Below are 24,879 nucleotides of genomic sequence, written 5' to 3'. Positions count from 1 at the left end.
TATATGTATATATATATATGTATATGTATGTATATATATAGAGAGAGAGAGATGTGTGTATCTGCACTATCCATACCTTTTTTGCTGTACTTTTTATTTTACTTTGGATTTCAGTGAGCCGTGTCCTGTGTTTTACCTGTCTGCTTCTTATTTTGAGTTGACAGCCTCAAGTGGCTCTGCACAGCCCATTTTAACTGCGTTACCTGTGAACAGGGATTTTAACTTGCTTCATAACACCGCCTTGGGGTTTCTTGCTGAAAGTGATTCATTGTATACAATCTGAATATAGAGCTTTGTGATACTGTGGGGGGGTGGGGGGTATATATTATGAATAAATATGAATGCAATCTGAATATATTACACTATCAAAAGGGGCATATTTTTAGGATCAGGTTCATAGGTATTTCAACACATGCAGAACTTGAGATCTAAAGCAACCAGTCAAATAGCCTGTGAGTCGGTGTAGGTATGAAAAGGAGAGTTCTCAAAATAATCTGCATTCATCTAAATATAGGTGAAGAAACAAAACAGTATTAGACAACACACAGTCCCCTGTTCATTTTCCTGTCTTCCTTAGTGCCTGCATTATGCCGAAGCTGCTTTTCTCCTGAATTATTATTTATAAACAGGAAAAGCATAAAAAGCAAGCCCAAGGTAAGCCATTGATTGGTTGGAGCATGGTTGCTGATTTGTGAGAGTGGCAATAAGAGTGATGTGGCAGATATAAGTCAGAGGAGATATGACCACACATTGGTGTGACTGAGAGCTAATTGCTCCCCAGGAGTAACCTGCTTTGTATGCTTGACCCTATAGCTAAACCTTGCTGAATGGGTATTATTTAGCAACAAAGAGGAGCAGCACTTCTGTTGTCTGCACTGCTGAGCTTTACTAATAAACCAGTGTGTAAAAGATAGGGAATGGATTATAGATTGCGGTCCGTATTTTGAAGTTGTTTATTGCAAACTCTCCTTGAGGGCATTATCTGGAAAGTACATAGAGCAAGGTGAGTTTTGAAGTCTGAACCTGGGGAGATGTTGTGATGTTAACACACTCTGGTTTTTTTGATGGTGTGTTTTTAACTGATAGAGAGTTTGAAACAAGCATATCGAAGCTTTGGCTGTGCTTCACTTTTATACTGAGTCCTCATTTATTATCATAGGGATTCAGATGAAATCTTGGGTTTTAGCTGATTTTTGTTTTTAAATCAAGAGTGAAGAGAGCAGTTTTATGCACATGTCTGGGAGGCGTATTCTGTTAATGTGCCAGTTAAACGATTAAATAAAAGCGAAAGTGCTTTCCCATCAGATTGCAGGCACTTCATAAGCCTAGCTGATGTTGCCACACTTTCATGTCCTCCTGGTTCAGTTTAACCTGTGATTTAGGGGGCATCTATGCATACATGCTACAAGAAGGGGGGTGTTCTATGTTGTAATTAAGGAAAGCATGGCTCATGCCCTTCACTCCATGACCTCTTTAGTTATGACCTGATGCTAAACAATCAGCGAGCAAGGCTGGCATCGCAGACAAGGCTGAAGGAAATTCGTAAATTAAATTGCACTGACAGGCAGTGATTTACATCGGCACCAACCTCCTCCTCTAGCAAATTAATCACCTCTTTCCCTCTGCTGCTTTTCTAATTTTTGCCTGCAATTCTAAGCACACCAATTACAGTGCCTGTGGTGTGATGTTGGATGTATGGTTGGGAGGACATGCTGGTAATTGTGTTAACCCTGGACGTGGGTTCAGTCTGGAGCAGTGTTGTGGAGTTTCAGACAGAAGGAGGCTGTCCTTCCTCTCTGTTGGCTGCTCACCAAAGTCATAATTAATTAGGCTCACAGGACAATACCTGAGCCACTCTGGTCTTACTAAGGTGATGCAGGCTAACTGATTTAAGGACTCTAAAAGATTGTGTGCTTCATTGCAGCTATGACTGTGTTTGTTTCAGTGCAGATTTTATATACTCGACTGCACGAGTTTAAAACAAATAACCAACTGGCTCATCTCAAGTCGTGATGCAATATGAGTAACCCTGCTAACCTAGCAAACAAGCAAGGCATTTAGTCACTATTCCAATCCATAAAAAAAAGTTTATCATTCCATGCATCACTTGTGTATTTACAATTTTTCATCTGTGTGCAGCTTGTGCACAAGGATATATTTTCTTAACTGGGTCTGCAAGTGCAGCATGTGACGCCTAACAGCTTAGGCAAGTGGTGTTCTCTTTCATAGCATTCGTTTCGTGTCTCACTATGGGAACGCCTCCTGCGTGACCTCATCAGAAGCTCAAATACCATCACACCAGCCCTTACAGGCTGGCTAGGTGCCTCCCTATATAATAGGCTGACATAGCGTCAGATGTCATTCAAAAACCTCTTCTCGCTTCTCACAGAAGCTTGTAGACAACTGTGCTATTGGGTGCTAAAGCTAAACTGTCCACAGATTCGAGTGAACAACTCGGTCACGGGCGCTTTGTTCCCAGCTTTTCAGTTGTCCACTAGCATACAAGCAGTAGCAGTACTGTTCTGTAGCTAGTGCTGGTGTCAAGTAGCAATACTTTCACCCAGGGAAGTAGCAATATTTTCCGAAAGCGAAGTAGCAACACTTTGCTAATAAAGGTACCTCTAGCTTCACCATCAGGTAGCAATACCCTTCGACGCTAGCGGTTTTACACATTAGGTAGCAATACCTGTAGAAACCTTTTCACCCCACGTTAGCGAGGAATAGCAATATTCTCCGCACTCAGTGTCAGTCTTGCTAACGTGCGCAACCCTCTAGCTAACCATGGCTACGACTGCCAACGAAGTTGCAAAACTCTGTCCTTGCGGCAAGAAGATTTCTGCCTGGGATACACACCCCCGTGTGTGCGGGGTGTGCCTGGGTTTATCTCATGCTCAGGCTGCCTTGACGCCCGCACAAGACTATATCCACTGCGTGGCTTTCCCACGCAAACTACTCCGCTGCAGGCTAGATCGCCAGGCTAACTTGTCGGGTGGTGACCCTTTGCTGTGTGAGGCTGCTGCGGGGCAAGGAGAAACTGAGGTGCCCGATGATTTGGCTGCAACGCCACGGCCAAGCTGGGCAGAGGCAGACCCTCAGCCCATCGCGACCGCTTTCCCGTCGCTGGAGGCACACGGAGATCGTGAGTTTTTCCCCAATGCTGGAGTCACCTGGGGAGGAGATGCAAACAAGGACAGAGATGAGTTTGCTGACTGGGAGCTCCTGCTCTCTGACGACAGCAAGGAGGAAGATTCCACCTCCTTGGCTAGCATCAGCTGGGCTGCAAAGCCCTCGGCTACCGGCGAGGCTGAAAAACCGACACCGCCGTCTCCCCTGGATCGCGACATGCAGGACATGTGAAAGCGCGCAGCAGCTAGGCTCAACATCCCGTGGCCCGCCATACAAACAGAGGTTGTAAAATCTCGTTTTGACGGAAAGAAATTGCGGAAGGCGGAAAAGACGGTGAAAGCATGTGTTGCCTGTTTTCACGGAACTACTCGATGAGATGGCGGTGACGTGGAAAGCAAAACCTTACAGCGAGAAACACCCCATCGTGGGGAGCTCCCTGCTGGATTGTGAGGGGATGGAGTCTATCGGCCTCCGCCAGATGCCGCAAGTGGAGCCGTTGGTGGCGAGCCATCTTCACCCGAAGATGTCTCTGTCCTCATCGGCCCCATCTCTCCCCTCCAAAGCAGACCGCTTCCAGTCTAGCCTTACAGATAAGTGCTACAAGGCAGCGGCTCTGTCAGTAAGAGCCCACAACGCCTCCTCTATGCTAATGGCTTACCAAGCTGAGCTAGAAGAGGAAATGACAACTAAACCAGATACCACAGTGTGGGAAGAAATCTGCGTTATAACTGACCACGTCCTCCGCCTCCACAAGGTAGCCATACAGGCTACTGGGAGAGCCATGGGGCCTCATGGTTCTTCAGGAGCGAGCACGCAGGCTCGGGCTCACCAACCTGACGACCAAAGAGAAAGAGGAACTCCTCGACACCCCTGTCATCCCTCAAGGTCTCTTCGGTGCGGCTGTTACATCCATGCAGAAGAGATGTGAGGAGAAAAGAGAGATGATGAGGCTCTGAAACTCTGCCTGCCAAGGAGGGCCCAGCACGCCACCCCAGCAGCACCGCGCCAGTCATTCGCGCAGGCAGCGTCTCGCCCGGTCCCCGCTTTCAGGATTCCCAAAGTGCCTAAGACGTAGGTAGCCCCCCAGGCTGCAGGGGCCCCTAAGAATCCATGGACTCGGAAACAGTCTCCCCAGGCCAGACCTCAAGCGGCCCCTCCTCCTCCCCCCGCTGCCGCGATCGGGAGGAGGAAGAAGCGGCCGGCCTGACAGCCTCTCCTCTAGGCAAACCCAGTTTCCCCCCTTCATGGGCCGCCCTGCCGCCTCCCAGCTCTGTTCCAGAGCAAGTTCAACGGGACATGTTCCACACAGAGTGCTTAACTCGGGCCGGCGTTCTTGTCACCGCACCCGTCAGAGGGAAAGAGAGCCAAAGTTCGTAGTGTTGTTTCACAAGCACTTCTTTCGTGCATTCTGTATTAAAAAAGCTCCGACACGCGCATCCAGGCAGTTTGCCGAGGGCGCTGTTGAGTGTTGCAAAACACATGAAAAAATGAAACATGCTGAAAAACAGAGCAACGTCTGCCATAACGCAGCCCGTAGAGACTCGCGTTTCCACGGCTGTGATGATGCAGATGAGCCCGTCACCTCTGTCACAGGCGAGTTAGGTGACGGGACACCGAAATGGCGTATGTTTTGCACTGCGACCACAAGGGGGCGCCAAAAAGCCTGTCTTCTCCACATGAAGAGCTGGGCCACCTGCACTCTGTCAGCATGGGTGCTGAGGACATTGGAAAAGGGCTACAGGCTGCAATTCAATGGCGCTCCACCACATTTCACAGAAATCGTTTACTCTCGTGCTCTGGGCGAGTGTGCCAGTTTTCTCCTGGAGGAAATTTCCATCTTGAGAGACAAAGGAGCTATAAGAGTTGTCCCTCCCGAGGAAATGCACAGCGGATTTTATTCAAGGTATTTCCTTGTGCCAAAGAAAGGGGGGAGGGGGATGAGAGCCATTCTGGATGTCCGTGCCCTGAACCGGCATTTAAGGACATACAAGTTGTACAAACGGTTTGTACAAACGGGCGACTGGTTCACATTAATCAACCTGAGGGATGCTTATTTCCACATCCCCATATATCCCCCACACCAAAAGTATCTGAGATTTGCTTTCCAGGGGATAGCATACGAGTTTGTAGTCCTGGCTTTTGGTCTCTCACTGAGCCCAAGGGTGTTTGTGAAATGCACCGAGGCAGCAGGAAAAAGGGCATTCGGGTGGCCACATATATCGGCGACTGGCTGGTGGCAGCCCCAACCCGCCAGGGAGCGACTTGTCATAGAAGTTGCTCTCATACACCATCTGGAGAGTTTGGGTTTCCAGATAAACGTGGAAAAGAGCACATTGACACCAATGGCCCCTCCTGACATGGGCGTCACCTAGCCAGCCTGTAAGGGCTGGCGTAATGGCATTTGAGCTTCTGATGAGGTCACGCAGGAGGCGTTCCCATAGTGAGACACTTACTCATGCTACTCAGAGAACCGGGGTTATATACATAACCTTAAGTTACCCTTTCTATTTAAAGTTCATGTCCGTAGGGTAGCAGTGAGGGTAGGTATGGGTCAGGAATTCTTTTGCTTGTGCCTCAGCTGACAATGTGGGAAGACTGTCATTGGCTTGCATGTCACACGATGCGCACTGTATGTTGTGCCTAAGCTGGCAAGTGTGTGTTTAGAGGTGTGTGTTTGTGCCATGTTCTTAGATATACATGTGTTCATAAGGGTCTCTCTCTCTCTCACTCTCTCTCTCTCTGTGCATGTGTGTGCACATGGGTGCGTTTTCTTGTGTCATTGAAGCTGAGAGAGGTTGAAAGGCGAGGTCACACAGAGCCAGTAACAAAGCTCATCCGTCAAATCCCTGTGACCTGAGTGACATTCTCTCAGCTCCACTCGAGCGCTCACACTATGTGGACAGCGCTGTTGTTTCTGTCATTTGTCTGTATTCTATTTGCATCCTTTACCACTCTTGCTGGCCTCGGGCCCATGCACTCTTTTTTTTTTCTTTTGGCTTGTCTATTCCACTTCTAGTGAAATATTTATGTGCTAGGAGTGAGGGGACAGGGTAAACAAACAGTAAAATGGGAACATATCCATATTGGCCGGGCCAAAAGTAAACAAATGCTCTTTCGTTTAGATTTTTGTGTCATGCATCAAATGCTAAGCACCATTTTCCACCTTTCTTTCTGGTTTATTTTTTGTACTTTGTCAAGTTCATTTCTATCCTTTAAGCACATACTGTACAGGTCTGTGAAAAAGTTTTGATTATTCCCTCATTTTTGTGTATTTTGTTAGGAAATTGGGAAGTAGATGCAGCAATTTATTGAAACGAGCAAATATACAAAGTAATTGGCATACCTGAGCCTTTTCTTCCTTAAAAATAGCTTTTTAACAGCCACCCTTCCACTGAGACCATTTCTGATGGGGCTGCATCAAACAGTAGATGGATCACTTGAAGGTCCAGGTACATCTCTCAGGTCCTGTGTCAGTTTGAGTTTGCTACTATTATTATTTTGACATTTTTCATGGATCCATCAAAAGAGATGGGGAGAAATTGTGGTTTAGTGGCAGGCTGCTGCTGTAAAAAAGTGTCTAAAGATACAATTTAAAGTTAGTAAGTTGTCTGTTATGTGTAGACGCAACACTGGTTTATTCCTCAAGTGACTTTTTTAATGCTTGACTGACTTGAATGAAGTCTGGCTCCTCCGGAAAAAAAATCAACAAATGAGACGTGACTCAAGACTTTTGCACAGTCCTGTACTTTGAGACGCCAGTTTCACTCATTGATTCCCTACCTCTACATTACCAGTGCAGTGACCAAGCAGATCCCCGACTCACTTCCCATTTAAGTCACCTATCAAGCTGGAGACACTGCTAACAGGAACTGAGCCAATGATGTGTCACAGAATCCTAAACATCCCACTTAATTCTGCTGGTTTGTTCATGTCTTTTTTTGTATTTCATTAATTAAGCTATTTCATGGCTACTTTTATTCAGATGATAGAGCTGCATTCGCTCAGTCTTGGGACTAATTTAGCAGCAAAAGTATGTTAATGTTGAACAGACCCTTTTTTTTGTAATTAGAAACATGATCCATACCAGGTCTCCACATCAAAGAGTGAGTGTGCATACAAAACACTCTGCTGTGATTTAGATCTTCTGTCATGTTTTCCAGAGTTAGTAAAAGATGGACACCATCTGACATTCGCCATCTGTGGCTGTTTGACTGTGTTTGCATCTGAGTAAAAATTTCTATTTTGAATCCTTTCAAATCAGTGAAAGCAACGCCATCTCTGCTGGTGTGCTATAAAAGTAGTGATGTTGACTATAATTATTTGATATTGTCTCATTAAATGCACTTTATTTTACAAAATACCAGTAGCATTAAAATATGCTGTCATGCTCAGGATTTGGTACAATTTGATAAAACTGCAAGTGCATCTGAGGGTATAATTGTCCATTTTTTGCATCCTGCAAAAAGATTTCTGGGACAAAGGTTAATTTCTAATATGAGCATAGAGTAGTACAGGCAAAATGAAATACTTGCTCGGGTTAATTTGATCGTGTCAGTAGATGCTAGATATGCCGAGGCCTGTAAGTTAAGCGTAATGCAAAATGCTACTGATGCAGGGTGAACATTACCAATTAAAGGAGTAAAAAGTCAAAAGGACATATAGTAGAAAATAAAACTACAGAAAGTACAGTTATTAATTTTTTTTTCTCTGAAATGAAATGATTTCCTCTATATTCTATTACAGTGGTTTGAGTTGATCCCTTTCTGAATTTTTGAGTTTGCTCATTTATAAAGAAATGAACAGTTTCTCATTTTTATGGTAGTTTAATTTTAATGAAATGAGCCAGAATGCCCCCCCCCCCCCAAAAAAAAAAACCCCACAAAAAAAGTGTTGTGTTGAAGTGATAAATTGACTTGCATGTCATTGAATGAAATGACAAGCAGTGAATCCCAGAACGTCGATCCCTGAGCCAGAACATTGAATAGGGTCATGAATAGGTATTCCCACATGACAGTGACTCACAACATACCGCCAAGACAACAAAGGAGTGGCACAGAAGAAGTACGTTGAGGTCATAAACTAGCATAGCCAGCTTGCAGACCTCAGTCCTATAGAAAACCTGTGGAGGGAGGTTAAGCTTTGAGTTGCCAAATAATTTAGTGAGTGTCTGTAAAGGGGAGTGGGCCAAAATCCCTCCTGAGATGTGTGCAAACCTGGTGACCAAGTACAAGAAACGCCACAAGGGTTTCACCTCTGAGTCATGTCTTGCTTGGGGATGAAATATTTATTTCGCTCAATGACATACAATCAAGTTAAAACTTCTATGTAATTTGTTTGTTTTTTTCTGGATTTTTGGTTGATGTTCTGTCTCTCCATTAAAATGAAACTCCTAATAAAAATTAGATAGTGTTCATTTCATTATAAGTGAGCAAACTAACAAACTCAGCGGGGGAATTATTTCCTCTGCTATACATGCAGATGCAGTAAAGAAAGACAACTTGAATGCATTACACAGAAACAGATCCTATGGTTGTGTTACTAAGGCGCACACAAAGTTGTATAGCACCGTGGGCGTATAGCTGGGAAAAACAAAAACTTGCATCCTTTGGTAGTGAAGCTTTGACAGCCTAAACAGCCTAAACAGCTGTTTTAGGTCCATTCTAGAAAAGCCAAAGAATTGAGCAGCAAAGCACATATATGCGTGCTAAGTTTATATTTAAAAGTGTTTATATCCACCTTCAGGATAATTGAAGCATAAACACTCTTGATTACAAATGTTTTCCAACTGTTATGAGTAGTTATAAAATTAACTGTGTTTGTTTTACATAAATGTATTTGATAGCTTAAAACAATAAATAGGATACCTGAAGTTATAAATTCACTGGCTTAGAGTTTGGATAGATGTTATATTGGTTTATTTAGAGTTATACATTATTAAAATAGTACACTATCTGTTCTTTATTGCTTTACTGGACACATTTTAAAATGTATTTACTAAATTAAATCTGACAGCAGAAGGAGATTGTTGTTGAATGCCAGCCTATTTGGGATCTTTAGAGAGTGCATTCTGAAATATGCTTCCCTCAAGATTTGCATTACCTCATTGTACATAAAGACCTATGTCCTTCCCTCCATCAGACATTCCCATGGGGATCTGAGAAACCAACATCTGAGTCACCAACCCACTTTCCTTTCTTTCTTTTTTTAAATTTCTTGTTCTATTTTCTATCCGTCTCTTTGTGTCACTCTTTCTTTCTGCCCCTTTCCTCTCCATTCCTTCGCTCTTCTTTCTTCATCTGTTTGGGCAGACATCCAGGGCAGATCGTTGCTCTCAGGATTTCATTAAAACGATGTTGATGGAGCACTCTCTCCAGCCTAAGTAAATGTGCTCAAGTCCATTTCAGTGTGCATTGTTTGGAAATGGATTAGCGAAGTTGGAGGAGTAAAGGCAAGGAAAAGAGGGAATGGGGGAGAAATGAAAACACGGAGAGGGAGCTCTACATATTTGTCTTCCACACGAAGGAGAACGTTTATTTAGAATCTCTAAATAGCTTCTGTGAAGTGAAATAAGATGAGTGAAAAAGGCAAAACACTGGGCTTTTTTATTTTTATTTTTTCTAAATTCCGGTAAGCTTATCTGTGATTTTGCTGCATATTAGTGGTGACTGTTGATTGTGCTGTGACAGGTATATGTGTTCTAGATTTTACTCCATTCTGCATCACCATGTCAGTGACAGTCTACATGAAGCTATCTGGCATGTTGGTGGTTCGTATCCTGAGCTGCTGCAAAGACATGACAGGTGTTTCATATCCTACTATCTACACACACACCCACACACTGATATTGCTGAGCCAGGGGACCATAACAGACACCAATAAGTACACACATTACCTGACCACCAAATGTTTATCCTTTATCTTTAAGACCTAGCTGTCATGAGAACATGCTTGTCTCGCTATGACAGCCACGGTGCATCTCCTTTACAGATGCACTTCAAACACATCACTAGCTTGTCAAAGCTGGTCACAACCTGTCACAGGCAGCCACAACCAGGTGGAAACCAGTCACATTACTTTAATCTTACTCGGGTGACATACTGTATGGCAAAGTCTGTTCGAGGTATGCTGAAGGGAATCATGTGTGCAAAAATGGCTTGCTGCGTGAGCTACAATCGTTAAAATAGCCAAAAGGAGGGGAGGAAAAAAAACAAGAAAGGAAGCAAAAATTCTGATGTGATCAAATTTAGTAAACAGAAGAAAAAAACAATACGAGGGCGGGTGTGAAAATCAAAAAAACAACAAAAACCAAAAGCAGCTTACTTATTTATTACAAGCTAGACTCAAACCTCCCAGGAATTCAGGCACTGAATGTCACCCAGTTTGTTTGTTTTTTTATTGTTGTTGTTGCGTTTTTTTTATTATTACCGAGGGAGCATCACTTGGTATCGTCAAGGCCTAGACATTGTGCAGGTGCAAATCTTGCTGTGCATTTTGGCTCATCTACACACAGATTCTCAGTTAACTGTCCAAGATAATTGGAGTGTGTGAATTCTGCTTAAGGGGCAATATTTCACTTCAAGGCAAACAGAAAACAGCTTGTTCCTTTTTCAGTAGCCCACACAGTATTATAAACACCCAACCCCCCACGCACCCCAATGCTTCAAGGCTACGCAAAAGCATTTGTACTTTTGTGTTGACATTAGGTCTATTTTAATTCCCAACATCACTTCTGCTACACCTCTAACTCGTCTCCCTTGGTATTAATGCTTTTTCTACTGAAAAAAATATATAAAAAAATAAATACACCAGTGCTTTTTATTATGTTTTTGCCTTCTTCCCTGTATGCATGGACTCCACAGCAATTCATGTTATTAAAGCCGGATTTTGGCAGTTATCATTGGCCCACAGCAGTAATTACTAAGGGTTTGCATAGCTGCCTCTGACTCACCCGCCTTGGAAATGTTATTACTAATGTCTGTCTCATTGGAGGCGCACAGGAAGCTTCTTGTGAAGCCTGTGTCTTTGCTCAGGCCATTCCAACGACACTGAGCTCATATCCCAACAGGGTCCTGGGGCATGAGACCAGATGTACAAAGCGAGGAAGGGAGTAAGCAAGTAATGACAAAGCGAGGACGTAATAGAAAGCTATTTTTTTTTTGTGCTTGGAGCAGCTGTTTTATTTTTGTGTTATTCTGCATTTATTGCTCATCTCATATATGTTCGTCCAGACAAAATAATTGATGTGAAGCATTGGCCCCGACAGTGTGACAGATGAAAAAGGAGAAAATGAGTCATTTTATATTTTTGCAGGGGGCAATGCTTTGCCTGTATCAGTGTAGTTCGATTGCCCTAAGAGAAAAGAAAGAGCAAGAGAAAGTGCCCTTGGGTCTCAGTTTAGATGAAACGATTCAGATATGAACTAGTCTTGAGATATGAGAAAAGCGCTGAAGTCAGTGGGGTTATATAGCCTTTATTCATCTATTGATCTCTTCCTCTCTTCCTTTCTTGCTTGTTCTCTCATTTTGTGCGTGTCACACACTCCCGCAACCACACACTGCAGCATTGTCTACTTTCTTCAGTGCTTTTTCTTCACCGGCTGATGCGCTCAGTCAGAGCGTTGTCTCTGCATCTAGCACCACTCAAGGTCAGATATTAAACCTCTTTTCGGGGTCAGCAACGTCTCCAAGGTCAAAGAGGTGCTCGCTAATGAGGTCAGCCTCTCCACCTCTTGCAGCGCCATGTGACAGTGTTCTGTAATCCAAAATTAAACACAGACATTTATGCATGAATAAGCCTGTTTAGCATTAGTATTGTTCAACATTTCATGTGAGCCAGCATTATGAAAACACCCCAAATCACCATTTTTTTCGGTGTCTTATTCATTTCCCTTTTTTTTTTTCTGCCTCCACCCGCCTCTCCCTGTGGTTCTTCTCTTCTCCTGTCGTTCCTAGAAAGTCAGCAGGGAACAGGGTGGTCTGTGTAGGTTTCTCCTGGGTTTGTTTCCAACAGCAGCTTATCTGCAAATGCTCAGGTTCAGCTAATTGGCATTATTAAACTGGTGGCAAGCTCAACTCAGCTATAAGGGAAGGTCCAGTGGGGGGAGGTGTGTGTGTGTGTGTGTGTGTGTGTGTGTGTGTGTGTGTGTGTGTGTGTGTGGGTGGCACAATCCTCTCTGTGCCTGTGCATATGTTATCCCACTGCGCCTGTATGTGTGTATGTGTGCACGTGTGTGTGATGGGAAACAAGCAGCTGTCAATTTCAATCAACAGGGTGCATGGTTTGCCTGGGGGCTCACGTAGCCCAATTACAGGCAGAGGTGTTCGGTGTATGCACAGAAAACCGGTCCTATCTTCTTTTATTAAAACTGGAGTATGAGAAAGGATATACTAAATGCAAAGTTGGTTGATGAGTGTTGGATGCTGCTGATATTGAGGCAGAATCCTCCCTGTTTTTTTGGCTGCACTTGCTGGATGAGAGAATAAAGAGTTAAAGACTAGAACAGCTGAGAGTACTGATGTGGGTTTCAGGAAAGGGGCTGACTTCAGCATACTAAAGCTGAAAAGAATATTGTTTTGTAAGAGAGTGATCTCAGCCATAGACAGTGTAAAGGATGGATGTAGCTACTGTGACATCACTGTTTTTATGCCTCAAGATGAGCACTTTTTGCGTCACTGTCTTGACATGTTTAAACTGGATCTGATGGCGAGTGGCAGATCAGATTGTGAAACCACACGTTCGCTGGCTACTGACCTGTCAATCACAAGTCTGTAGCCAATGAGCATTTACTGGATAATCCTCTTTTCTCAGCTTCGAATTGACCATAATTTACTAAATAGACTTAATGTTTTATATAGTATGACCTGAAATATGCCTACATAGTGCTTTTCTACTCTGACTGAGCGCTCAAAATGCTTTTCATTGTAAGCCTCATTCATCCAAGAGCTTTTTTTCTATATCCAAGCACCTTATCTAATATTTGCGCACACACATGGTTGCATCCATCAGGGGATACTCGGGGTTCAGAATCAAAGGAACCTTTGATGTGCAGACTGCCGGGGATCGAACCACTGATCTTCTGATTCAGACAACTTCCTGAACCACACCCACCACAGACAAGTCAAATCACATCAGAAAGCCATTTTCTCATAGACTTTTAGAGGAACTGAAGTCTATTTGCAACAACGTGTATTACCCCTGTTGGCCTTTTAAAAGAATGGAGGTTTAAAGCTACGCCCATTTTTTTGTAATATGTGTAATCTAAACTTAGAAATTCAACTCTTTTTTTTATTATTCTTTTAGGGTGGGAAGATCCCAGTGAGGTGGACAGCACCAGAGGCCATCGCTTACCGAAAATTTACCTCGGCCAGTGACGTGTGGAGTTACGGCATCGTCATGTGGGAGGTGATGTCATTTGGAGAGAGGCCTTACTGGGACATGTCCAACCAGGATGTAAGTGGTTAAAACTACACAAATACTTTCTTAAATATTACGATTGCATTTTGAAAAAGCATGTCTGGGCAGGATATTACACTGTAAATGGAGTTCAAGTCAGTTGGGACGAGCAGGTGTAGTACAACACAAAGTCAGTTAAGTACTAATTAAACATAAAATCAGCACTAAAGATTTTAAGCGCTCATTTCATGAGATGTTCCCAAAAACTCAACATCTAAGTTAAGTTTTATCATGTCTCCGAGTTCCGATAGAACAAAGAATAAACCTGAATCTGAATAAACAGCCTCATTAAATTGAACAGCCATTTCCGTACAGATGCGGTTATAGATACACAATCAAGGGTAACTCATAAGGGAGGAAGCTGTAATAAATCACACATTTTTATCAGCCTGCATCACAAAGCATCATTACTGAAGATGCCCTTGACTCTGACTTTGAAAGCAGACTTATTATGGGCACAGCCTCACACTATCCCCTTTCCTTCCTGGCCAGCTTTTGAGAGCAATGAATGATTGCTGAGAGCTCTGCTTTGTTCCCCATGTCCGCTTGGATAACGTCCACGCTCACAGGCACCAACACAAACACGCGCAACCATTGGATATAGTCCCATACTATGAGGTCTCTCTCCCTTAGCTCCCTTAGTGTGACAACTAGCCAACCATCAGGCCTCTATGGACCTCGCTCCACAAGGACCGTCCAAACCAGCAGATGTTGCCTCAGTGGGCCAGCAGCAAACACTGCCTGGTGGGACTAGCACTACTCAGCATGTCCGGCTGCTCAGTCCACACTCTCTTACACACTTAAAACACACTCTCACAAAAATTTTCGCACGCACGCACACGCACACACTTTCTTTCTCTATCCTGCATCCTCTCACTTATCCACACAAACACCATAACCTCTGTTTCTCCTCTTCTCTTGAAATCCCTTTTGCTTAATATTGCATCAAAGCCCCTCTCTATACCCCCTCCTAACTCATATCCCCTCACTTGTGCGTTCTCTTCTCTAATGCACCATTTGTCAAGAATCTGCTGAGGTGCACTCAACTCCAGGGTGGAGCTGGCGATATACAGAGCAGCACCTAACTTTTAATGACTATCTTTTACACACGATCTTTCATCAGACTTTCATCTTGCAAGTAAGCAAAAAAAAAAAAGAAAAAAAGATTAAATCTACAGACAGTGTGGATAATGTGGATATTTGTGAGCACCAGTTCCATCAATTTGCAGCAATCTTGGTAATCATTAGTCTTTGCAGTGTCTGCTTTTGTAGCTACTGAATCAACATTGCATATTTCCTTTAAATATATCTAAAGTGATCTCATTGTCTATGCGTTATTTAACATAAAACCTTTTATAACTAACAAAGAAAACAAAACAAGGTGAAGATACTCCACTTCTGTCAAGTTCTGATCAAACTTATATAATAGAAGTCTTTTACTCTAACTGCCCTTAAATTCTTTGTCATAACGTCTTTTTAATGAGTCCTGATAGCTTGTGAAGCTTTTAAAAGTCATGTGTCAAGTGGCTGTACTTCACAGTGTTAATTATATGCAATCTGCCCATCCCCCCCAGGGGCTCCTTTCTAGTGACACTGCCCCTGCTCTCTGTCCTCTCTCTTTCCTCAATCTGTCCTATAGGAGTGATATGTGATTGGATAGAGTCAAGAGGAAGGGCACATCATCCTGAATGCAAACTGTCACTTTATTGACCAGAGGGAGTGTCCATATGGGGAGGGTTGCAGTTGGGTTCTTGTTGCATTGTGATGAGGCAGGATTGAGTTTCAGCCATAAAATAAGTCAAATTATTAAAAAAATGTAACCAGCTTGTAGAAAACACTCTTACTGACAGTAAGTGTTTGAGAGACATACTGCAAGTGCGGTATATGGTGTGGAATTAGCAGCTATCTTCATTTGTAAGAGACAACATCTTGCTTTCTCTCTCATAGGTAATTAATGCTATTGAGCAGGACTACCGTTTGCCACCACCCATGGACTGCCCCAGCGCCTTGCACCAGCTGATGCTGGACTGTTGGCAAAAAGACCGCAACGTGCGACCCCGCTTCACAGACATCGTCAGTACTCTGGATAAGATGATCCGTAACCCCGCCAGCCTCAAAGCTGTAGCCAATATTCCTGCAGTGTGAGTAAAAAAAATAATAATTTGTACACGTAAGAAACAAATTGATCCAAAAACTGACATTAAGTATACACTGACGCTTCTCCTTATGCATGTAGTCTTTAACACACTGTTTGTTTCGAATGAGCCCAGCATGCATATGTGCACCGTTTTATCTTCTCATGAATTAAGCATGAATTTATTGCTATTGATTGCGTCAAACTGCACTTTTCCTCCTTCTTATCCAACCTAAACACTGGTTTCAGGAACTCTCACTTTTTTACCCCGTGAAGATGGAGCAAAACACGTTTTCAAAAAGATAAAAAATGGAATGAAACACCTCATTTACATATATTTTCAGAACACATTCAGAGCACGTATTTTTTTTTCCTTACTTTTTTGTGAAATACTGGACTTGTTTTGTACAATCTCTGGCACCCGTCCTCACAGTTTCTCTCAGCGTCAGCCAGATTGAATGTGGTCTGTCTGTCCGTGAACTGTGAGTTTCAGGTTCCTGCACTACTTTTTTTCCAGGCTTCCACATATTTTAAAGCCAAGCAATTGCGACCAGTTACCGATTACCTGCAGAAAATCTTTCTTGTGTGGCATTCAAAGAAGGAGTGGCAGATGTGCCTCATGATACTGAATCCCTTTACACTTTATATTTGAGATACATTCCAATATTCACTAATAAATTCTCTCTCCCTAGTTCTCTTGCACCCTATGGCACACACCCATGAAAACACCAGTATCAGCTTTACTCTCCTTCTCTTTAAGTCTGTGCTTAATATTGCATCAAAGCCCAACTATATCTCATCTTCCTCCCCGCCTTGCTCTTGGTGTTCTCCTCTGCACCAGGCCCTCTCAGCCACTGCTGGACAGATCCATACCCGACGTCAACACCTTCAGCTCAGTCGAGGACTGGCTCGCTGCCATCAAGATGAGCCAGTACAGAGACAACTTCCTCAACTCAGGCTTTACCTCCCTGCAGCTGGTGGCACAAATGACCTCAGAGTGAGTTCAACTGCTTGTGTGCAAATGACGGGTTTTCAGACCCATATAGCTTTTGATGGGCACACTTTTATAAAATGACTCAGTGTCAAGTGCATGTATTTTTAGCATAAATGCACCCAGTGACTCAAGTGATTGCATCAAAGTTAAAGCCTCGGTGGGAATTAAAAATACAACACATTGTAAGACGAAATAACGCACTCACCGTGGTAAGAAAATTTACATCTTTGCAAGCTATGTATTACAACTCTTATCTGTACTAATAATTAAACATTTTGTGTTGACAGTGTTCTAAAAAAAAAAAAGACATGAATGTGTATCCTCTATATACACATTTTAAAGATGCATATTTTCACTTCTGCTGCCGCTGCTGTGTCTGTGAAGTGCTTCAAAGCGCTGGTCATGACAGCATTTCTCAAAGCACTTGTGGTACCAACAGACACAAATATTGCACTTCATCCGTTTTAATTAACAGTGTTGCTTGGCCTACAAAATTATGTTGAAAATGTAAATTCATTCCAACATTTTTTTATTAAAAATATATGCTCGGGGCCTGGTAGCATTTCTGCAATGTCTTTGCAATTCAAAGCAACACGCACTACTGCGTCTTCTCACAGAGATGGAATTAATTTAGTAAATTTGTGGGTTTTGTTCATTGCTACTAGCTTTCCATTCTGAAATTGTGCGTTCATTTGTAGTGACGTTAAGTCCGTGTGAGCTCGTTGAGTTGTGATGGGGGATTTCTTGCAGGTGTTTGCACTTCATACTCAGATCATCTATTCTAACTCCAAATTATTGGAGATCCTGTGTTTTTCTACAAAAAAAAAAAGGAAAGAAACAAAAATACCCTGCTTTTCACTTTCTGTCTCCATGTTTCTTTCTCTGTAGAGACTTGCTGAGAATAGGAGTGACCCTGGCAGGCCACCAGAAGAAAATCCTTACTAATATCCAGTCCATGAGGGTGCAGATGAGCCAGTCATCTACGCCAATGGCATGACTACCGGAGGCGCTGTGCCATGGAACAGGCAGCATTCGAAGGACCAACAAAAATAGCAGCCCTCGAATGACCCCCGATCCATCGGAACGCGCCAGAGTCGAAACTATTGTCTTAATCTAATCCACTATCATGACAACAGGAGACCAGGGTCTACACTTCCACATGGTTAACAGCTGTCACACTTCATGCAATCCACGACAGGAGTTCAGGGTCCAGACTTGATACTGTTTATCCATTCATCACAAAAGGGAAATCAATGTCCGTTGTTGTGGTTATGAACTACCATTCATTCCATTTTGAACCAAAATAACCAACAATCAGACATCAACACAAAGAACTTCTCAGAGTTTCAAACTGTGGTAAAGTGAGTGATACTGTACTTCTGCTTCATGTGGACTAGAAGGTGTTAAAACTTTAAACTGAAACGTGAGGCATTTAGAAACATGTGACGTGTGATTTTACCCATCCTGTCTTCAGTCTGTGCAATGAAGATGCCTTGACCTGGCGGGAAATAAGTTCCAGAAGAAGAAGAAAAAAAGAAGAAAAACAAAACAAAACACCTACCAGTGGAAATCATTAGAGGGAGAAGCATACAGGGATGTACAGCAGAGCACCATTTTCAACTTTCACATCATGTTGTACTTGTTTAAAAAATGTTTTAAAAAGTGTATTGTAAATGGACAGGTAACAAAAAAACAAAAACAAAAAAAGATCAGAGCTTAGTTATATTTTTATCCTTTACCATGTGTTTGTTTGTCTGTTTTATCATTATAGCAAGATGCAGTCCACTTGTATTTTATCTTTAACACTACCTGTGGAGTCTTGGGTGGAGGGCCTTGCTAAAGGACTTCTTAACCCAAGCCACCCACTTTCAGAGAATATAAATATGTTTATCTCTTGCTAAATATGATTATATCTTTCATAATAAACCTTCATATTGAAGGTGATATAAATGCATATGTATGTACAGAACTCTATGCTTGCATTTTGGCAAAGACATGTTGACTGAATTCTGACTGAGACACATGCAATGTTTAGATTCCAGTTTCCTTTGGATAACTGAACAATGGGCACTGGATTGTATGTCTCGTTGCTCCAGGGATTTAAGGACAATTTGGGCTGACTGGAGAAAATGTAAAAAGAATGGCTGAAGAATTGGTATTGTAGAATTGTATGAAAATTGCTGTAGGAGTTAAAATAACTGACAAACTATCCATTAACTGGGGGTAATGTTAAATGTGGGTGTACACATGCTGTCTCTTGCTGGTGAGCACTTAGTTGTACAGATATGTTTTATGTTTCATCTTCTTTCTTGACCTGTTGTTTGTCTCGGGAGCGGTCAGCACCATCCACAGGGGGAATGATCCTCCGTTTCCTGCCCCGGGACTGGCCCAAATTCACGGTGAGTGCCAGCTGATCGCGCAGGAAGAACACAACTTGGAGTCGAGTTGCTCTATATGTGGTACATTTTATTTCGGGCAAATCTAGTTAATGTTTCTCGTGGGTGCTGCAAATGTCTAGGCCGTGGTGAGATTTTCTGCGAGTTTGAAACGCATAGGAGAGCGGGCACTGGAAATCACTGCGAATCAGCATCATTTCTCTACACGGTGAAAAATGAACATCTGGGCTGAAGTTTGCCAACAGACACCCGATGCCATTTCGAGGAACACACAGACTTAAACAGCCCACATGGGCACACTGCTCACAGCGTAGCACAGCCTCCAATCGACTGCTGTAGCTAAGCTGCTGAGTTCATCTGTGCACTCATGCTATATGCAGTTGCCAAATGGCTAGGCAAGTTAAAGGAAATTGCCACGGTACTTGTGGGAATATTTCTCTAACTCTTGGCTGCATGAATTGTCACTTAGAAATGTACTAATCTTGTAAGGTCTCTACATTATTCCCAAAAGGCATTATTTTGGGATATATTTAAGGGATAGTTCCGAGTTGTGCACAAGGATGATTCTCTTTCTTAGCATGGCAATGATGATGCTTGTGATTTTGCTGTTAGTCTTATTTTTCCTTTTGCTGGTCATTTGCTTCAGGGCTAGGCTTTTGGAAACGAATTGCAATATTGTTGTTCAAATAAAACCTTTAAAAATGGTGATCATTAAAAATGAGAGTCAACAATCTTTCAGTACAGGCTTGGTAGAACAGCCCTGTAGCAATTATGGACTATTTTGGTATCAATTCTTTGCAGTAGCTGTGACCCTGCTGAAATCCCTTTTGGCTCTATTTGAACAGACATGAGTGACGACGGTCCTAACCACCTTGCATCCAAAATTAGAAATTGATGGCAGGCCCATTAGCAGATTATTAAGTGTACTTAGCCCTCTCAAGTCATCCTCCTCCTCCTCCTCTGTCTGTCCTGCCCTCTCTCCCCGACTACTCCCGCTGGCTGGCAGATCTCCAGCTCGTTTATCCTGGGTGTAACCAAGCTGTCCTGGGCTGTGTCTGGAGCTGAGTTGGGCCAGAGCTGGCCTGAGAAATGGTTGGCTCCATGCTCTAGTGGGCCCAGGCAGGGGTGAAAACACCTGCTAAGGCCCCCTGTCTGACGGGCATCTGATCAGCCACGGGGAGGGAGATTGATGGGAGCATAAAAAACAAATACACTCACAAACACATGCACGCACACACACAAACACTGAGGAACCCTCAGCTAGTTTATTCTCACGTCTGGTTTCCAGGCTGATGCTTAATGAGAAGAAAGTGGGCTGAAACCCGACAGAGTGTGTGCATATGCGATAGAAAGAGGAGGATGATTCAGTTAATAGGAGGGCGGGGTTGCATGGCAGACATGGCATGAACAAAGGATGGTTTTGATGAAAGTAAGAAAGTTAGTTCATTGAAGTGAATCAAACTCTTTTATCTCACAGTGTGGTTTATGTGGCAACATCTCTTTCATTATATAAATGTTAATTTGCTTTAGTTTGGTAATGGAAAATACTGTAATCAAGCAATTGGTTTGGCTCACGGGCAAAATCAATTGCTTTTTCTATTCAATTCTCCGAGTCATTGATTTACCAAGTATTCCTAAATATAATCACAAGCTCCTCAAGATTGGCATAAATCCCTTTCACTGAAGCCAGTGAATCAATTTGAATGCATTAGTCCTCTATTCAGCTCAGTCTCATGTATTTGCTTTTCAACCCAAGAGCCTGTGAATGAGATGATAGAACGTATTCATTATACAAAAGTGTAATTCTTCTTTTTTTTTTCTCCATTTGCTCTGTTTGTCTTTCTAAATATCTGACTGTAATGACACTCCAGTGTGATGAATGGAGAGGCGGTTCGCCATCTTCCTCTGAAAGCTGTTTCATATGGGAGCCATTCATCACACACTGATAGAAAACACAAGAACTTGCTTGTTAAACGTTCCATGTGCTGCAACTGTCTGAAAAGTGACCAACGATGCTTTTAGCAGCAAAAATCATGCCTGTCATTTATGGATCAGAACGGCGTGAGGCCGAAAATGATTTGGCGTGACTCCTTGCAAAACGAAACTCGTTAAACTTCTCCGTTCTCCTTTTTCTCCTCTGTTTCAGACTGGGAACTCAAAGATTTACACACTTATAAAACCGGCATACACCCGGCACTTCACAATTATATTCTCATGGATGCGCACAGTGAACACCAAGAAGAATCGCAGCGGGCCAGTGAGAACAGGTGAAGCCAAAAGCTTTGAGTATGCCAGTCACAACCTCTCTCTGTGTGATGAGCAGTGGATGGGGGGAGCTGACTGTGAGTGTGCACATGTCACAGTTTATTTGTTTGTGTGTTCAAGAGAGAATGGATGTATGCATATCAGGCACATTTGTGTGTACAGACATTGTGTGCACAGGTACATTGGTTTCCTTTTTCTTTCTTTTTTTTTAGTTTGTGTATAGCAGCCACTTGTAAATTGTGACAAGTATGTGTCAAGAGTTTGTAAGCTGTAACTTTCTGAGAACTATTGTACTAAAATGCACTCAATAAACGCCTTGGAAAACAAGTCAATCACATCAGAGTCTGTGACTCACTGGACGATAATTCTGCTTTCATTAATAGTGAGTCAAGAAAGGAGAGAGGAAGGTTATTATCCAGTATCCCTATCCTTGTCAGCACTGTGCTTGAGTGTGGTGTGACGTCTAATGCTTGGCTTCATAATGGCTAAGGAAATAAACAGCTTTTGTCACCACAGTCTGGCTGGCAGCACATGTTAAAAGCCATCAGCCACTAATAAACGAGCAGTCACTCGCATTACATGCAAACACAAAAAATGTCTCTCCAAAAAAAATAAAAATTAAAAAGTGACATTATTATGACAAACTAGTGGAAATTATCCTCCCATCTGAAATCTTATATAGTATTTGTTTCTCAGCCACATGAATAAAAACCCCACCAGCAGTTTCACTACTCTCATAATTCCTAGTTGCCACAGAGACACTTCTAGGGCACTTCACACGCCGGAAAGCATGCTACACAGTAATGATATGGTTAATGAGGTGAGTCAAAAGATATAGGGATGTATCCAACTCACAGCATTGCTCCATAGCTGTTTATTGACTCTAATTGATTGATAACATCCAGATTCATATTAGCAGAGAGACTGCTGTGCAGGGGCTGTGCCAAAAAAAAGAGGAAGCCAACAAGATGAAACAGTCAGTTTTCTCACTTCTCAAATTTGTTATGTTAAATAAAGTGTTTCAGTCGTCACTTTTTATTTATTTTTATTGAAGTGTATGAAAGGATGAAACCGAATAGGTGGTTGAGGTTGTTTTGTAAGGAATTGGAGAATTAAAAATGTGGATGTATTTACAAACCTAAGTCCAAAAAAAAGTTGGAAAGAAGCCGTGTAAAACTTGAAAAAATGTATTAAATGTTTAAACAGAGAAAATGTACCATTTCAACAAAAGGCTGGAAAAGTAAGTGGTAGTAAAAAAAAAAAAGCTAGAGGGAAGTTTTGCTTAGCTAGTAGCAAGTCAGTAACATGAGTGGGGATAAAAAGAGCATCTTGGAGAGGCAGTTTCTCAGAAGCAAAGATGAGCAGTTCATCAGTCTGCATGTTCTTCAATGTAAAATTGTGAATACACAGTGCATAATATCATCAAATGTTTCTGGGAATCTCGAGTAATCACTGTGCACAAGCGACAAATGAAAAAGTCTGTATGATCTTCAGGCCCTCAGGCCGATAAACAGGCCTGATTCTGGGATAGAAATCACTGCACTTTTCCCAGGAACACTACCAGAAATCACAGTCTGTAAACACACTTCACAGTGCCATCCAAAAATGCAGGTTAAAGCTATATCCAGAAACACTGCCGCCTTATCTGAGCCAAAGCTCATTTAAACTGAGCTAAAAGGAAGAAAGAGGAGAGGGACTTAGAATTATCAGTGCTCAGTTCAAAAGCCCACATCTCTGATAGCATGAGGATGCTGAACTGCAGTCCAGACCTTTCGCCAACTAAAAACATTTGATGGACCATAAAATGAAAAGATGTAATAAAGTAGAGCCAGGACTGTTGAGCTGCTAAGATTCCTAGAACAGGAAAGAATGGGAAAACATTCCACTCCCAGCTGGTCTCCTCTGTCCCCAGACATTTAATGCCTGTAGTTAAAAGAATAGGATATTACACAGTGGTAAAGATGGTCCTGTACATTTTCTTACTCGGTTTAAACATTTGATGTTGGGGCGCCAGTTTAGCTCAGTGGGTGTGTGGGCCATACGCCACATGGCCAGAAAGCAGCAGCCTTGGATGTTCCTTTGCTGCAGGTCTTCCTCTGTCTCTCTATGCACTTTCCTGTCTGTCTCCACCTTGACTATCTGCAAAAAGCAAAATGCCAAAAAAAAAAAAAATCTTTAAATTGATGTTTCTATGTTTTCATTTGTGAATAAAGTATGGGTTTGTGAGATTTTCAAATGATTGCATTCTGGATTTTCTATTTTTTTTTTAATTGGATTTATCAAATATTACTTGATGCTGACAGTGAATGACATATACAACATCTAATGAGCCGTAAAAGAAAATAAATATGTCAGTGTAATAATTCTCTCTGTCATAACTTCTGTCTTCAAGAAATTATGCATGAATTTTCAGTCTCTGAAACTCCAGCGTGTGAAAGAAATGCAGTACTTTCAGAAAATACGCTCTCTTTTGGTATTTTGTGATTGTAGGAGATTAAAAGAAAATGCCCTCGCATATTGGTTGATGTTTGCTTGGAGATGTGTGTATAGAACAAACAATGATAATAGTAGTAAGAGTATATGTGGAAAAGCTATGATTAAAATGAGGTAAATAAACTTTCATGAGCTTCAAAATCAAGTTTCTGAGCCACACAAGAGTCTCTCTACTACAAACACCTAGAAAATATAGACTTCATGTAGATATAAGAGGCAAAACTCGAGGAGGTTATTCATGCAAAGAAGAGATAAGGCATGAGCCTTAGTCTCCTGGGAAAATGAAGATCAGAATCCATGATGCCTTTAATGCACTGACACATTTATGCAAATTTCAGGCAGCGTCATTGCTGATGTGTTTATTTGCAATTTTTTTTCTTCTCCAGGGAATCAGGTATAAAGAAATAAACTGAAAATGGATCAAAAACCTCACTTTGTCTTCATTTCATTTGGATGTCAAATGGCCTTTAAATAATCCAAAAATTACAATTTTGTGTAATGATAAAAATGAAAAAGAAAAACCTCCTTCAATATGTATCAGGACATTAAAAATCATCCGGTCTTTAGCAGATGTTATAAGGAACATGCAAATAATAAGGAACTTTTGCTGTCCATCAAATTGGGAAGGATTATAAGACCATTTCCAAAGATTATTCACAAATGGGAAACATTCAAGACAGTTGCCAGTCTTCCCAAGAGTGGAGCCAAGTCAGCAAATGCACCCCAAAGTCGGTGCAAAGCTCAAAGGAAGTGCAAAAACTCAGAGAGCTACATCTCAAACTCCACAGGGCTAAGGCAGCAGGTTACATGACAAAGTCCATAATAATATAATTAGACAACAACTGAAGTATGTCTTGTTTAGAAGGGTCACCAGGAGAAAACATCTTCTCTCTAAAAAAAGAACATGTCAGCACAACTTAGGTTTGCAAAATTGCATCTTACCAACCCACAAAACCTCAGAAATAATGCTTTCTCCAAAGTGGACATGGTTGGCCATAATGCACAGCACCACATTTGGT

The 24,879-nt window shown here is 42.2% G+C and overlaps 1 protein-coding gene across 2 annotated transcripts in view; it reads left to right on the top strand.

The window, feature by feature from the left end:
• ephb1 (EPH receptor B1) overlaps positions 1-21,694 on the top strand; it is a 165,791-nt gene extending 144,097 nt beyond the window's left edge. For both annotated transcript variants that reach the window (XM_005721271.1, XM_013912804.1), the window contains exons 13-17: positions 13,426-13,575; positions 15,526-15,719; positions 16,554-16,709; positions 17,595-19,105; positions 21,249-21,694. In XM_005721271.1, coding sequence (XP_005721328.1) covers positions 13,426-13,575; positions 15,526-15,719; positions 16,554-16,709; positions 17,595-17,703 — 609 coding nt within the window. In that variant the 3' untranslated portion in view covers positions 17,704-19,105; positions 21,249-21,694. The remainder of the gene's footprint in view (positions 1-13,425; positions 13,576-15,525; positions 15,720-16,553; positions 16,710-17,594; positions 19,106-21,248) is intronic.
• Positions 21,695-24,879: the final 3,185 nt, after the last annotated feature.

The sequence above is a fragment of the Pundamilia nyererei genome, unplaced genomic scaffold, assembly GCF_000239375.1.
Source record: "Pundamilia nyererei isolate P.nyererei 1_Seehausen unplaced genomic scaffold, PunNye1.0 scaffold00004, whole genome shotgun sequence".
NCBI lineage: Eukaryota > Metazoa > Chordata > Actinopteri > Cichliformes > Cichlidae > Pundamilia > Pundamilia nyererei.
The sequence above is the reverse complement of the archived record's forward strand: the minus strand, read 5'-3'. Positions and strand labels throughout refer to the sequence as shown.